We start from the raw sequence: 17,128 nt of genomic DNA, 5'->3' as shown, positions 1-17,128 counted from the left end.
TTTTACTAACCATAATTTATGTCACTTTGAAACAAGAAAAAAAGAGGAGGGTGATGCACCAGGTCTCCTCACAGAATGTTTACTAGAAATTTTCCAAGACCGAGAAGAGAAAAATCGAACACAATACGAACTAATAAAGGGGAATGCGCATTTCAAAAAATACAAGACAGTGTATTTACTGCAATCAATGTTTGCATGACTTGTCAACTTTGTAGATCTAAATACATGAAGCTGACCAGGCAGGTGGTAATTGTGTTTCTAGCAACTTTCTACGGGGTCTCTTGTCATGAGACTCAAGAAATCGGTCTAAAGAATAGAAAGGCAGCAACCATATCTACAACGATTGCCAAGACGATAACGACGAGGACAGTTGCTATAATGTATTGTCATTATAATAATAAAGGTGGGGATGAAAACGTCACCTGACATTTTAATAGTAAAAACCCATGACATGAAACTTAATGAAGACTTTCATGTTGTTCACAACGATGACAAAAACAAGAACAAAAATCACTATGAAGACTGGGACATTAATGAATAAACCATAAATTCAATACAATATTACCACAAGCACAAAGACAGGCTACCTTGACCGGCACACAAGCAGTGACCAGCAGGAGATCAGCAGACGCCAAACTCAGAAGGAATATGTTGGTCACGTTGTGCATGCGGCGATATCTGAAGAGAGGACAGCCTCATTTTGTCAAACGGATACAAAGTCCTGCTTCTGTCTGTCTGTCTGTCTTTGGTCACGTTGTGCATGCGGCGATATCTGAAGAGAGGACAGCCTCATTTTGTCAAACGGATACAAAGTCCTGCTTCTGTCTGTTAGGTACCCTAAAATAGGTACACGCTGTAAATTCCCTATTATTTTTTTCCCGCTTTAGGCCTACATCACAAAAACGTGTCGGAACCTTAGTCTGCAGTGATCTTTATAAATGGGCTCTTAGATTCTGTTGGTCGTCCAATTTTTAAACCCGTATGCAAAGAAGATTAAACAGGCTGATTTCATTTTAATTTTATATCATTTTAGCCGAGGTCATACAAAAGTGAACAAACTATGGCAGATTTATCACTAGACGACCTACCACTTCTTGCTAGTACACACTTTTGAAGAGAGTTTGAGAGACAGTCAGGTTCGGTATTATTTAAACATTGATAGTAAACTAAAAGATAACTTTGCACACAATATGGTTTTTAATTAACTGGCGGCCAGTGTAGCTCATTTAGAAATGGGTTGGCGTGTGTTCTTTTCTTCATTTTGAAAATAGTATAGGCGCATTATTTCGGACATTTTTAAAGCAACGGAATGATTCATTCGAAATGTAAAGAGTTGCAATAATTTAATTTGGAAAGAACATATTATTATGATGTACCGAGGGGTTTTGTTAGGCATCCGACAGGTAATCTTTTATGTGCTTAATTTCCATCATTTGAAAGTAAACAATATAAATTTTACAAAGTGAGTACTTTTGAGTAGACATGAATGGATCATTACCAAAAATCACGCCTTAGTTTTGTTTTAAATTTTACTACTTTGCTCAATCTGAAGGCCAGTGCGTTAGTTTGTATTGTTTGAAGACTTGTTGTCATAATATTGACTTGTGCACTGAGCATGATCTCAAATTTATTTTAAATAAGTTTGAACTTATTGCAGTGGCATCCAGGTTTTTATCTCTTGAATACATTTAGCAGTTGGGTCCACCAAGTTGCGAATGTAGGCCTATTTTTTATTTCCAAAGATGTACATGTGATGAGTGTGGAGGTAAAGGGCTGTTCACTTGGTTTATGTGTGTGTGTGTGTGTGTGTATGTGTGTGTGTGTGTGTGTGTGTGTGTGTGTGTGTGTGTGTGTGTGTGTGTGCGCGCGCAGTCGTGTGTAATTTTGTAAAGTTTCAACTTTTTACTAACCATAATTTATGTCACTTTGAAACAAGAAAAAAAGAGGAGGGTGATGCACCAGGTCTCCTCACAGAATGTTTACTAGAAATTTTCCAAGACCGAGAAGAGAAAAATCGAACACAATACGAACTAATAAAGGGGAATGCGCATTTTAAAAAATACAAGACAGTGTATTTACTGCAATCAATGTTTGTATGACTTGTCAACTTTGTAGATCTAAATACATGAAGCTGACCAGGCAGGTGGTAATTGTGTTTCTAGCAACTTTCTACGGGGTCTCTTGTGATGAGACTCAAGAAATCGGTCTAAAGAAAAGAAAGACAGCAACCATATCTACAACGATTGCCAAGACGATAACGAAGAGGACAGTTGCTATAATTTATTGTCATTATAATAATAAAGGTGGGGATGAAAACGTCACCTGACATTTTAATAGTAAAAACCCATGACATGAAACTTAATGAAGACTTTCATGTTGTTCACAACGATGACAAAAACAAGAACAAAAATCACTATGAAGACTGGGACATTAATGAATAAACCATAAATTCAATACAATATTACCACAAGCACAAAAACAGGCTACCTTGACCGGCACACAAGCAGTGACCAGCAGGAGATCAGCAGACGCCAAACTCAGAAGGAATATGTTGGTCACGTTGTGCATGCGGCGATATCTGAAGAGAGGACAGCCTCATTTTGTCAAACGGATACAAAGTCCTGCTTCTGTCTGTCTGTCTGTCTGTCTGTCTGTGTGTCTGTCTGTGTGTCTGTCTGTCTGTCTGTGTGTCTGTCTGCCTGTCTGTCTGCCTGTCTGTCTGTCTGTCTGCCTGCCTGCCTGTCTGTCTGTCTGTCTGTCTGTCTGTCTGTCTGTCTGTCTGTCTGCCTGCCTGTCTGTCTGTCAATTTGTCTGATCTATCTATCTGTTTATCTATCTAACTATCTGTATTATATACATATTGACGAGAGAAAGCGAGAGAGAGAGAGAGAGAGAGAGAGAGAGAGAGAGAGAGAGAGAGAGAGAGAGAGAGAGAGAGAGAGAGAGAGAAAGAGAAACAGAGACAGAGACGGAGTAAAGTGCCCTGCAAACACTTGTTGGGATGGTTGTTTATAAACCCCTTAGGGTTGCCAAAGGGAATATTTTCTGGTAGCTTTTAATTCATGTGGTTCCAAATGTGACCCTGACAATGCCTGTATCGGAAATGGCAAACAAATGAAGACTTCAGAAGGGGAATACTATAAATTACAATTACGTGAATTACTTAAGTGCAACCAGTTGTCCAAAGATACAGGAAAACGGATATAGTCTTTGGTCTAAATATGAAGGAATAAAGATAGAGCTTTGTAACTTGGAACACACATACTTTCATTTCTCTACATAGTCACCATGCAGAGTTGTACATTTCTGCCACTTCTCTGTCACCTTCAAAAGTCCTTGAGAGAAAAAATGACCCAGAATGGGCCCCTAACATGTCTTCCACAGCTTCAATGGCGTCCTCGTTGACATGGAAACGACGTCCTTCCAGTGATTTTCTCAGATTAGGAAACAGAAAGAAATCTGAAGAGGCTAGGTCTGGTGAATGAGCTGGGTGTTGCAGAATTTCAAAGCCGCACTGTTCTGCTGTCTGGGCTGCTTGTTGTGCCTGTGAGCTGGGGCGTTGTCATGCAGTAGGAGGACCCCATTACGGAGTTCTCCACGCCTTATTCTGACCAATTCGGACCGCAGTTTTATCAACAAGACGGAATAGTAGTCCCCTGCGACGGTTTTTTCCATTTGCCAGATAGTCATGATGATCCCAAAAAAATAATAATCGTAATAAGAACAAAAATAATCATGATGATACATAATATTATTAATAGTATTATCATTAAAACGTTAAGCTCAACAACACTTGACGTATAAGGACTCACTTGGCCACAGAAATGATGACGAGCAGGTTCCCCGTGAGGCCGAGGACCAGAGTGAGACCGTAGCCAAGAGCGTTTGGTATGAGCTCCGTGAGAGGAATATAACTCACAGAATCGTCGTAGTTGTAGTAGTAGTCGCTGTAGTCATCGCTGGCATTGGCTACAACCAAGAGGCCAGACGCTGGAACAGGGGAAGTTCCACTGTTGTTCATTTTCGAGGTTTTTATTTGTTCAGAATTGTTTTACTCTCAGCCAGTATGCTAACAACATGCTATACGTCTGCATTACTTTGTAAACCAAAGCAGCCCTTATTCATTTTCAACCACATGTCAACCGAAAAGAAACTACCAATGCCATCGTAATATTCTCTTCTATTTCCTGTTTGGTTGTATTTTGTCACTGAGAAAATGCTACTGCATAAAACAGTGGATACGTTTGCTTCATTATACACAGTTTAGTGAAGAATTTATCTGTTTATGTTGATAGCACAGACAAAATCCAGGCAGATGTACCGTATTGTAATGTGATTGTCTTTTCTCGCATCAGTGATCAAAGGTAATCGTGCACAAATTTCAAAAAAGCTTTTCACTGTGCTTGAGAAAATCTACAACTTACCTAAGACGACATGTTTATCATTACGTTATTAACGATACGGGAAATGCCAAACATTGACGGCACAAACGGTCGCAGTCAGAAAGCAGGGGAGATATTTAAGGAATAGCAATATTTTATAACGGTTCATAAACCTTCGCTGATTTTAATTGTTCTTTTAAACTCAACTTCACAGACAGGAACACTCGTACGCGGAGCACATGGCTCTAAAATGTAGGTGTGTATGTGAGAGTGAGAAAGACAGAGAGAAAAAGGGAGTCAGAGAGAGCGAGAGATAGAGAGAATGAGAGAGAGAGATAAAGGGAAAAAGAAACAGGAAAGAGAGAAGAGAGAGAGTGAGATAGAGGGGGGAAGAGAGAGAGAGAGAGAGAGAGAGAGAGAGAGAGAGAGAGAGACAGACAGACAGACAGAGAGAGAGAGAGAAACAGACAGACAGACAGACAGACAGACAGACATACTGACAGACAGAGAAGAAGGCGAAGAGAAAGACAGACACAGAGTATACGATGCTCCTTCAGGGACACTGATGTTCAGACTCTTTAATTTTGCACGCAAAAATAGTTCTTTTCCCAGGAAGGGAAGTCTAATTTTATTGATGACATCCGTTTTTGACTGGGACGCTGTATGCTATCCATCCCGAATTGACCCTGACAGGTAGGATCAAAGCAGCCTACCCTCTAAAAGATCTTGCTGTGTCTATAACTTAAACACATGCCATAAAAAAGTAAGTCTTTGTTCTTAAACTAACATCGGCGAGCATGGTTCTCCACTTATTCTTATATTCCATCCTCACAAATATGTTTGTATTCTAGTCATTCAAGTGGGCTCACTGTTGCATGCGAGTGAGACTGCAACAGCATACTCAAATAAAGAGAAAAAAGCTCGCCTGTTTTAAAGCAAAAGTAGAATCAGAAACGTCCGAGGACTGCAGTTAATGAAAGTGGGAAATCAAAACCGGCCTCGTTACAAGATAAGGTAAGAAAAGTTAGCTTAGAGGGCGTGTATGCTTCATGAGATCTCGCAGAACAGACACAATAAGACGGTGTCGCATCCAAAAGACTGACTAAAGATCATTTCCTTGCGCTCACTGCTCTAACGAACAACTCTTTTTGGTACGCACTGATTAAATTACACAGTAATTGTGTTTTCAGTATAGACATTAGTATTAATAACATAATAATAATAATAATAATAACAATAATAATAATAATGATAATAATAATAACAATAATAATAATAATAATAATAATAATAATAATAATAATAATGATAATAATAATAATAATAATAATAATAATAATAATAATAATAATAATACTAATAATAATAATACTAATAATGATAAAATAGCACTTGAAGAGCGCAAATTCTCGTTCAACAGAAAGCTTCATGATCTCATATTTTTATTTACGTTAGACTGTAGAAAAAAGAATGCACTGGTACTAGCGTCGGTTGTGAAGGAACAGGATGTACTACTTTTCACTCCCGGCATATGATATGCAAATGATAGAATTGTGTTATCAATAATTAATTATTATTCAGTTGTTGTTTTTTGTTGGGGGGGGGGGGGGTTCAACAGGACTTCTTTGAGAGTTGCTTTATATTATTTACACTCTACTCTACTCTACTAAACTCTATTTACATGTTATATTCATCACAAATCGTAAGCTTGCGTTCCCTTGTCCTTGAAGTTAGGCAACTGTTGGGGATTTTTTTGTTTTTGTTTTTGGTTTGGTTTGTTCGTTTGTTTGTTGTTTTGTTTGTGGGTTTTTTTTTCTTCTCTGTTTTTTTTTTTTGGGGGGGAGGGGGGTGGATATCAAATCCAAATGAATAGCTTACTGAGCTAAAGAGGACGAGAGGAAAAGATGTTGTGATGTAGACAGTCCGTAAGAAGTTCCCTCATTAGTCAATCATATTCATACCAAATTGTGAGTTGCATATAATAATTGTGAGTTTAAGTAAGGAGTTGAATTAATTCAGAATCAGTGAAGTTCAATAATCTTTATTTTTGTGTTTAATTGTATATTATTTATTAGTTTATTTATTTATTTATTTATTTATTTATTATTTATCTATTTATTTATTTATTTATTTATTTATTTATTTTAGTTGGTGGGTTAAAAGAAATATCTATATTATGTTACAAAATCTGGACTTTGGTATTCTTAGTCTATCTGTCTCCATCACGTCAGAATGACTAAACATACATCAAGGGTAAACAATACCATCTCGGGAACTTTTTAATCCTCGGAATTTGTACAGAAACCTCCTCGTGAATTCCATGTAAACATCTGATAAAATGAAGCCCATACAGGTCATTTTTACACACTCACAAGAAACTGAACTCTTTTTCAAGCTCTTTGAGTATCTCCGGCTTTTCCATTTTCCCATGATTCTGGCTCCTCCTCTAATCTTGTCTGAGACTGCGCGCGGCTCGGGCGGTGAGGCGGCGTGAGGCAAACACACACACACACACACACACACACACACACACACACACACACACACACACACACACACACACACACACACACACACACACACACACACACACACACACACACACACGTGTTCTGGTTCGATCTGTCAAGAAAAAGAGAGAGAGCCCGAGTCGGGGTGGTTAGGTTGATGGGTTTGTTGGGTGTTGGGTTTATTTTGGTTTTTTATTTGGGGGGGGGGTTGGAGGGGGCAGATGATCTAAGATAAGTTAGATAGAACCCGAGTCGGGGTGGTTAGGTTGGTGGGGTTTTTTTTAGGGGGGGGGGGAGTGGGAAGATGATCTAAAATAAGATAAGATAAACTTCGTTGGTCCTCGAGGGAGGTTTTGGGCGAATTTACCGAAGCCACAATATTATGCACAGATTCAGCATCAACATGGAAAACAAAACATTACATTTATTTTCAATGACACACAAACAGATACACAAGTCAGTCACACAAGTGTACCTAAACAGCATGTCAATGGGGAAAAAGTCTCTCTCTCTCTCTCTCTCTCTCTCTCTCTCTCTCTCTCTCTCTCTCTCTCTCTCTCTCTCTCTCTCTCTCTCTCTCTCTCTTTCTGGGGGTCTCGTGATCTAGGTGTACGGTGGTCGCCTCATTCAAAAGGTTTCGAAACCGGACTAGACGTTCTCCTCTGAGCAAAATTCTCCTTTTACCACCTTTCCTGCTCTCAAACCATGTTCTGGCGTCTTCTTTCGTCTCCACTTTCTGCCCCCCCCCCCTCTTTGTCCCCTCCTCTGGACTCCTGACTCTTTCGGCAGACTTTCTAGTGCTACCCCTTGACTCCTCCTTACTGCTGTGTTTCAGCTACACCCCTGATTTTAGGCATGGTAAAATCTAACACTTTCTTGGATAAGGGCAAAAGAAAATCTCGAAGGTTCCGTGTGCAAGTTGTGCACGTAAAAGAATCCCCTGGTGGTCCTACAATCGACGAGAATAAGTAGTTTTCAGCCGCCACGCGGGAAGAATTAAAAATTAGTTCCTACCAAACTGTTAATGCTTAATTTGTCCCTCGAGCTCATATGACATTATGCCGTAACGAGTGCCGTAAAACACTGACCAACGAAAAAAACAACAACTTCTCTCTCCCTCCCTCATCTCTCTCTCTCTCTCTCTCTCTCTCTCTCTCTCTCTCTCTCTCTCTCTTTCTCCATCTCTTTCTCTCTCTCTCTCTCACACACACACACACACACACATACATACACACACACACACACACACAAACATACAGTCTTCTCCCTGTCTCTTCTTTACACATCAGACCCACACATTGAGCGTAATCGCATACAAGGAGATCATTCTATATCGTATTGGTCTTCTTTGTTCTCCCTAGTCCGAAAAGGATTTAAAGAAAAAAAATAGAATCTCTCTCAAATTGGTGACAGAACGCATTATCTGGGGAATACTAATTGTATTCACTTCACAAACAATGGAATGTGTGTTGATCAGCTTGACTAGTCTAAGTTCCAAGCAATTAAGTTTTCATTTACAGTGAAGAATAATAATCAGTTTTTGAGTACATGAATGAAACGTAAAACTGTGCCATCTCTTCAAACTCAACCAATAGTGTATTTGTTCTTTGTAGAAGAAATGTAAAATTGACATTCCAAATACACTCAAGGAAGGTGGTAGTTATTTAAGTTGTTTGCTCCATGTGTTAATAAGCTCGAATATGTCACTGAAAATTTTGAATAACCCTTTGGCAAGTTTCTTGGTTAATTCAACATTGAGTCGTAACTGTTCGATTGTTCATTGGCTGCTTCCCTAGAGTTCAAGTTGAGGAAATACTGTAACCATCCATTTGTAAGGTCTCGGTTTATAAAGTGTTACCCAGGCCTTTCTTGCAACCTTGCAAGAGCCACACTGATGCTTGGGATGTGACCCCATCCTGTTAGAATCAGGTCTTTTCAACAGCATAGCACCTTTCCCTCTCCCAACTTTAAAACTATTTTCACACAGTGAGATATCCATCTGGAGTGATGACGATAGTCTTGTTTTTACCTTCCTGTCCTGAAAACAGAATAGGCCAATCACGTCCCGGTAGCTGGATATTTTTGAAAAGTAAAGTTTTGCGTTTAAACCCACAAAACCTGTGTGTGCTGTATAAGGCACTTCAATATTAGACAATGATGTGTAACACCAGTTAGCCGTGGTGGAACTTGGTTCTGTGTTTTCTGTTAGACTAGAACTTATTCTTTGGGAAAAGACCCACTGGAACATCCATTTGAACTTTTTAGAGTTACTTTGTGTGTCCCCATGTTGTTCACTTGACGCTTCTTCTATTTTTACCTGACTTGGTGCTGTTGGATCTTAAGCCATCACATCTCTCAGGTAAGTTCCAGAAAGTTATTGATTGGCCATAAAACAAAAATAATAGAATAGTTTAACTGTATATCTTTGCATGAAATCTATATCGTGAATATTCTAGGCCCTGTGTTTGTTGAAGAAGGCGCGTACCATGTATAGCATATTGGGTATTAGAGGAATCATCAAAAAAAAAGGGGGGAGGGGGGTAAATGAACTGCCTTAGATGTGCCGTATTATGGCACACTGGACGTTAGTGTCTGCCAGGGAATTAATATATAAAGTTTAAACCATTGTCACTATTCTTTAACTTCACAAATCTGCCATTTGATTTTTATAATTAATCCAACTACCCTGTTTGAAATCTTTAATCACTTAATTTGTTCTCTTGTATCGTCTTAACCTGCTTAGAACCAAAACCTGAACATAGCCTGACAGCAAAGATATTGATCTTATTTCAACTGTTGGGAAGCCAATGACTTATATGAAGTGGCGATATACTGCTAAAAAATGGAAAACGAAAGGACCGAAGTTCCCTGTCCTTAAATTGCCATCCTGTACAACTGCTACATGGGTGGCATTGACCTCCTGGATGGACTTGCTTCTCTCTATAAACATCTTCTGAAAACGAGGAAATGGTACATGTACCTTGTTTTTTTTGTCTGAGCATTTCTATCCTTGTCGCTTGGCTCTAGTACAAAAGAGACATTGTGGACTGCTTCACCAGGAGCGTATGAAACTGTCAATTTTTCAAAGTAGCATTGCATCCCCTTGGAAGCAAAATGTGCAAGAACCAGACCAACCATTTCAGACTCAACCACTAAATCAAAACGAGTCAAGAACCAGTGTTCCACCGTCCGGAATTCCAATGTATACAATGTATCATACCCCAGAATGGACTAACATCATGGACCGATGCAAAAACAACTAATGTGGTGTTAGCAGTTTCTTTGCTTGCTTGAAGTGCAAAGAGATAGAAACCTCTCCATGGATTTTCCTTTTAGCATTTAAAATGCGAGGTATAGGGGGAGGGGGGTATGTCAAAGACAAAGTTTATGTTCCACCACATCCAGCAAATATCAATGGCATGAAAGATCGAATAACAGCTACAATCAACACGGTGGGCCGTTTTTGAGGAATTCTCATATCAGTCTTATGTTGTCCGTGGAGCCGGTAGTGGCCACATTGAACATTTTATATTAAAATAAAAACTTAAAGGTATGTACAGCATATGTGTTCAAGCTAGAGTTTTCTATTGTTTTTCGTGTTTGAAATACAGTTTAGGATTTTGGCGAGTTTAGGATTTTGGCGAATTCAATTTTAATCACCCTGATGGGAGTTTCTGTATATTCTCCAACATTGTTGCATATATGGTAAAGGAACAAAAAGCATTGTTATTACTATAACTATCATTCCAACCACGTAGTACAATTCTTAAATTTTTGCTATTTCAACTTAGCGATGTGTGCGTATATTATGACACAATGAGTTTTCAGTGCACAAAAGCATGACGGCACATTTTCAAATTTTGTGTTAAAAAAAAACTACATTAATTTGTCAAAAGTAAAAGCTTTGTCTATCTATTGATGCATTTCTTTGTACCACATCAAAGTTCAGACATGTTTTTACTCTAAAACTAGGTACAGATTCTAGAGGAGAACTCAGTTTTGGTTGAATAGACAAAAACGATATTTTTCAAACAAGTTAATTGGGTTCATGTTAAAATATAATAGCCTCCACTTGGTTAAATTTCATTAAAAAATCTATTTTTTTAAAAATTGGTGCAAATACCACACAGTCATCATCCTTTAAATGGGTCATTCTTTTAGACACCCTTTATGTGTATGGGATCAAGTTTTTTTGTTGTTGTTTTGTTTGTTTGTTGTTGTTTTTTGGGGGGAGAATAAGAGAAATGGAGAAAGGGAGAGCGAGAGAGAGAAAGAGAGAGAGAGAATGAGAGAGAAAGAGATAGAGAGGGGGGGAGAAAGAGAGAGACAGGTGGCCAGAGAGAGAGAGAGCGAGAGAGAGAGAGAGAGAGAGAGAGAGAGCGAGAGAGAGACAGAGAGAGAGAGAGGGGGGGGGTGAGGGGGGGATATTTGTTCGTGTTCGGATGTAAGTTAGGGAGAAAGAACGGGTGGAGGGGAAAAGAGGACACACACGGGCAAACAACTACACACACAGACATGCACACAAACACAAACAGAGAGAGAGAGAGAGAGAGAGAGAGAGAGAGAGAGAGGGAGAGAGAGAGGGGGAGAGAGAGAGAGAGAGAGAGAGAGAGAGAGAGACAGAGAGAGAGAGCGACAGACAGACAGACAGACAGACAGACAGACGGACGGACGGACAGACAGACAGACAGACAGACAGACAGGCAGACAGACACTGGTAGATACATAGAAAGAAAGGAAGATGGATTGAGAGAGAGGGGGACGGATGGAAAGAGAGAGGAGAGACATAGGGAGAGAGAGAGAGAGAGAGAGAGAGAGAGAGAGAGAGAGAGAGAGAGAGAGAGAGAGAGAAAGGCATAAAACGTGTTAATAAGGATCCAAGTACTTTGCTTTTACTTTTTTCCTTCCTCTAGTATCCTTAGGATGTCGAGGGGAGGTGCAAATGTTGGTCCTGTGTTAGGTATGTAGCGTCTATGATAGATATGTTGTTCCTGGACCTTTTAAACGCCACCCAGCCAGATCTTTCTTGGTCTTCTTTTTGATTTAAAGCCGGATTCTTGGGTGTTGTAAGCTCTAGCCGCTAGTTGTTTCTCGGGTATTCTGGTTAGATGTACAAACCATTTGACTCTTTCATGTTCTATGAATTTTATTTCTGGTGGTATTCCAGTTTGTAGACGTATGGTTTCGCTTCTTATGCGGTCTCTTCTGGTGACGTTTATGGTTTTGCGGAGACACCTCATTTCGCATGCACAGGTTTTTCTTTCTTGTGCCTTGTTTAGAGACCATGTTTGGCACTGGTATGTATGGGTTTTTTGTGTGTGTCAATGTTTCTCCTTGATATTGAAGCAGACATTTATACAGCTGATACCACTTCTTGAAAAGCTTATAAACAGAATGACTATTAGATTATATTACATAATAGTCTAACTGTTGTTGCTGTCGTTGTTGTTATTTATACGGATGCCGTAAATGATGATGATATGAAGACGGGTGTTTCTATATTTGCACTGAATGTGATTGGCATTAACCAAACGACATCTTTTCACAACGATATTTGTAAAGGGAGTCACTCGTCATCCCGAGGAAGATGCACAAACGCAAGCTCAAAACCGGGTACTACAGGGCGCTGACCAGAAATACTGTGTTGTGTTGCCGAACTGAACTGTTAGTACATGTAGTTTGTTCTGTAGTATGTTCTGTTTCAGTTTGTGTAATCATAATATGTCTGCATTCTTGTTTATTTAGACTAAAGTGGTTATTTCTTTCTGTGTCTCTCAGTATTTTCTTTTTTTTTTTTTGGGGGGGGGTTCTTTTTCTTTGCTTTGGTTTTCCACTCCACTGCTGAACTTCGAGCTAATTTGCGGATACAGAAGATGGACACTGCCCAGTTGGGACAGGGGAACCAATCAATACCAAAAGAGAGGGAGGAAACGAGTACGGGCAGGAAGGAATACCGACAATGGGAGTTAAGTTAAGGCCTTCCGAAACACAGTACAGGAGGGTCATTGGCTGAGTGTGGAGACGGTTTGATCTATTCTGGGTGTTCACCAGATCGTGCGAGCCTTGGTTTGACAGTAAGCGGACAGTAAGAGGTGTATAATTACGGAGTAGGCTGGTGGCTCAGAGGTAAAGAAGACGAAAAGACGGAGGGAAAAGAGGGACATGACAGAACAATTCCGCTGCTCTTCTTTTCTTTAATTTAAGCGTGCTTGGTTTCCTCACAGGGGCCTCACAAAAAAGTAAAAATAAATTAAATGTGTCGGTTTATCCCCTCTGGATATGGACATTAAATTGTAGATTCCTCCAACTGAAAAGCCATTTACATAAATGCACAAACACAAACAAACATACACATACGCACACACACACACACACACACACACACACACACACACACACACACACACACACACACACACACACACACAAAACACACACACATACATACATACATGCATACATACATGCATACATACATACATACATACATACATACATACATACATACATACATACATACATACATACATACATACATACATACATACATACATACATACATACAATCGAACCTGCCATGACGGCCATCTGCACAATATGGCCACCTGTCCAAACGGGCACAGTCCATGTTGTTTAGGTCCCTCTTTTACTGTTTAGCCAAGTTGACCAATCGTTAACAATGTCTCTTAGCTAGCACATTCCGTTTTCCTTTTTTTTAATCATGCCATTTTGCCGTGAGATCCCTAAATGGCTTATTGTTATTAGATATTTCTTAAGTGTCTGCCTGAAGTCAACTCCATTATGGGCGTTGGAATCAATTAATGGTTGAAATTGTTTTGTGTTTCCATGGTTACAATTAAGATCATACTATTGAAGGTGAGAAGATTTGACCCTGCCTTGTCTGAGTGAAAAGACGGAGAGTTTTTAAAAGTTGCAAATTAGATGACGTAGATTTTGTTCAAAGGTATTATAGGGTCTCTCGTGGTATAGAGGTTACGGCGTTTATCTCTCTTGGTCTCTCAGGTCCTGGGTTTGAGACCTGGCAGGGGCGGAAAATTGTCTTCTCTAAAACGTTCTCCTTTCTCTAACCATGTTCTGTAGTCTTCTTTTGTCTCCACTAACTGCCTCCACCCCACTCCCACCCCTCCTTTGCCCCCTCCTCTGGGCCACTGATTCTTTCTGAAGGCTTTCTACGGCTACTTCTTGGCTCCTTCTTACTGCTGTCTTTCAGCCACACCCCCCGATCTTAGGGTAGGTGAGATCTAGCACCTAGCCTTCGAAAGTTAAAGATCCCTTGGCAGTTCAAAATCGATAAGAGTATGCTTCGACCGCCACTTAGGCCAAATTAAAAATTGTGAGGCATCGAGGAGAAATCAGGCGTTCGTGAAAATGATGAAATAGAAGAAACATTTTTCAGCCAGTTTGGAATTTTTATCAAATTATTGTTCTTAGGCACAACACGTTTTGTACCCATATAGAAACAAGTTTCCATATGAATTTTACTGAAAAATGTTGACTAAAGGCACAAAATATTTAAATTTTCAGTTTTCAAGGACTCTTGAGCAATGGAAGGTACCAAGCTTTGGAGGCCATTTTCTCGCTATTTTTTCCTTCTGAAAACAGGCGACCCCCATCTACTTCAATTGCAAATATGTCGAATTCTTCTCAAGAGAGATGGGTAATTTTTTATCGAAGGCATAGCAGATGAATAAGCTTCCAAATGAAGTCAATAACTCCATATGCCTAAAAATTGACAAACACCTGATTCCATCGCGTCGAGACACAATCAAGGGGGGGGGGGGGGGGGGCTCAACCTGAAGGCTATCTCACTTATTAGTTGATCACATTTTACCAAATTTCACACATATAACCAGCATCGTAAGGAGTCTTATAATCCGGAATCAAATTTGAAAAAAAGTTTCGTTTCCATGGACACGGCTGCCATATTGGATTTTGTTGACATGTTTTACGTATTGAATATCGCACTTATTGCTCATGGAAATTGGTTGCTTTTTTGCATGCGTGTTAACAAACATTAGATTAAAAAATTTGTCTGGGTTTTTTTTTCTTAAATCAATTAGAAATTTTCTAATGATTTTTTCCCTGAGGAAGCATTCGAGTTTTTTAAAAAAATCCGTGAAAATCCACACTCCAGACACCACCAACAAAAATCTATTCCATATATCAAAATTTCAACAGACAAATTTTTAGTATTATAATATCGTCTCTTCATTCTGTGACAATTCCATGAAGACTGGATATAAAATGGTGGGGTTATTAACAAAAGTATAGATAAAAATCGCGTTTTGAGAAAACGGCCGATAAAGAAAAAGAAAACATTGGCTTTGTGAGGAAATGGCGGAGACAATTATGCCCGGTATGGGATGAAATAGTTGAAGCAGAGGCTGATGAAGCTAGAAATGCCTACAACTCAATTTCCGTAATTTTGAACCGTGTAGTTAGAAGTTGTAACAATGATTCGACTGTGGCAACAGTCACAACACTACGTAAGTGAAAGGGAATAATGACACAGGGTTTCAAGGGAAGCCGACAAGAGTTATAAAAGATACCTCAAAGGGGACTACTATACGTTCATTTAAAACGGGCATTGCTCCTCCTCTTTTTGATAAGAAAGTAATACAGACTGCAATCTTTGCCAAAATACACGGTGATCCAAAAAAAACTTTACAACTTGTTTTGTAAATATCGTCCTCCATACTGAAGTTTTGCGTTTCAGATTTGAACATAATGTTTGGAAGCCAAAAGAAATTTGTCTGATATGTATTTTAGATAAGTCCATTGAATGGTTTGCTCTTGTTAGCGGATTTTAAAAAACAACCCATTTTCAACCTTGTCACCATTTTCATAGCATGACGCACCAGTTCGCATTAGGCCTTCCACTAAAAGTTGCAACAATCACGCCATATTGCAAGTTACAGCAGTCTAACAAGTCAACAGAAGTCTGCGGATATTTTTTCCCCAAAATTTGGTTTGCCTGCTTAGACCATGGTTACGTTTAGTAAAGAGCAGAGAGCTTTTTGTATTGAACATTACCTCTCCACAAACTCACCATCCCTGACACTTCGTAAGTTCTGCGCCCGGCATGGGGAGAATGCTTAGGTGCCCTCAAGACCTTTGGAGTCATGAGTAGAGAAGTTCCGTCAGTTTGGATCTATAGCGAATCAGAACTAAAAAGTTCTTTAAAAAATTGCCACTTCAGACAGAACACGCACCATGTGCAGCCCTTTAAACGTCACCAGAGTGCAGGCTTCAGTAGTCGAGTCCCATGAGACGTCTGTTCGTGGATGATCTGCTGCTAGGACTTTCCTACATCTCAACAGTCTGCATTCTCATGGCAGATCTTAACCTATGACTAGATTCTATACCATGTTCATCTTCGCTAGGCCGAGATAACATGGATCAGAGCATGACAATGTGTTCATGATTCCTCGATTGTCTTGTAAAGAGGGATCATTTCCTCGATGACATTTGGTTTAGCGCAAAGCCCATTTTCACGCTGCGGGATATGTTAACTCCAAAAATGCTGTCTATTGCCCCCCCCCCCCCCCACTCTATTGTCTCTAGAAGCCACTTCTTAGTGAACATATACAGTGTATGTGGCTTTAAAACTCATGGTTTAGCAGGTCCTTGTGTTAGGGCGCCACTGAATATTTCGAAAGCGTCGTTCAAAATGTGTCGAAAGGAGGGAACGTGGAGCACTGCTTCTAGGAATTTCAGAATGAAATCATTAGGTTTTTTAAGCTCTGTAAAAGAAATTGTGTAAATGTCACAGGGATGGAAAATCAATGTCAAAAAGAAATTAAAGAAAAAGGTCAACAAATCTTTTCACGACTTCCTCTACAAGATTTTTAAACATTGGTGAAATTTGCGTTTTGGGGTGCTTTTTTCTTTTAGCCGTTTCCGTTTTCAAAACAGGTTTTTTCTTAGTAGATTTTATATCAAACAAATTCGTTTTGAATGAATTATGTCTGTTCCAATAAATTACAGCATTCTAGAACAATTTTTGCGCGAGATATTTAGAAAAAGAGTTGTAAAGGATTTTGGGGGGATCACCCAGTATGTCTTTTCTGTGATCGTTAAAACAGTGCGAGAAAAAAGAGTCACTCGCGAATCAAATATGTTAATTTTGATATGTTGGTTCCGAATTTGATACATTTTACGACAGGACTGGGGTTTCAACAAGTTATAATTGTCGACGGGCCACAAAACGTACTC

At 39.4% G+C, this 17,128-nt stretch overlaps 1 protein-coding gene across 1 annotated transcript in view; it reads right to left on the bottom strand.

Moving 5' to 3' along the window:
• Window positions 1–6,856, bottom strand: part of LOC101857187 (QRFP-like peptide receptor) — a 39,277-nt gene extending 32,421 nt beyond the window's left edge. Inside the window, exons 1-3 of the mRNA XM_035970075.1 lie at window positions 6,755–6,856; window positions 3,813–4,424; window positions 2,488–2,578 (exon numbers count right to left, since the gene is read on the bottom strand). Coding sequence (XP_035825968.1) covers window positions 2,488–2,578; window positions 3,813–4,021 — 300 coding nt within the window. The 5' untranslated portion in view covers window positions 4,022–4,424; window positions 6,755–6,856. The remainder of the gene's footprint in view (window positions 1–2,487; window positions 2,579–3,812; window positions 4,425–6,754) is intronic.
• Between the last annotated feature and the right edge of the window lie 10,272 nt (window positions 6,857–17,128).

This window comes from Aplysia californica, unplaced genomic scaffold, assembly GCF_000002075.1.
Source record: "Aplysia californica isolate F4 #8 unplaced genomic scaffold, AplCal3.0 scaffold00216, whole genome shotgun sequence".
Classification (NCBI taxonomy): domain Eukaryota; kingdom Metazoa; phylum Mollusca; class Gastropoda; order Aplysiida; family Aplysiidae; genus Aplysia; species Aplysia californica.
The sequence above is the reverse complement of the archived record's forward strand: the minus strand, read 5'-3'. Positions and strand labels throughout refer to the sequence as shown.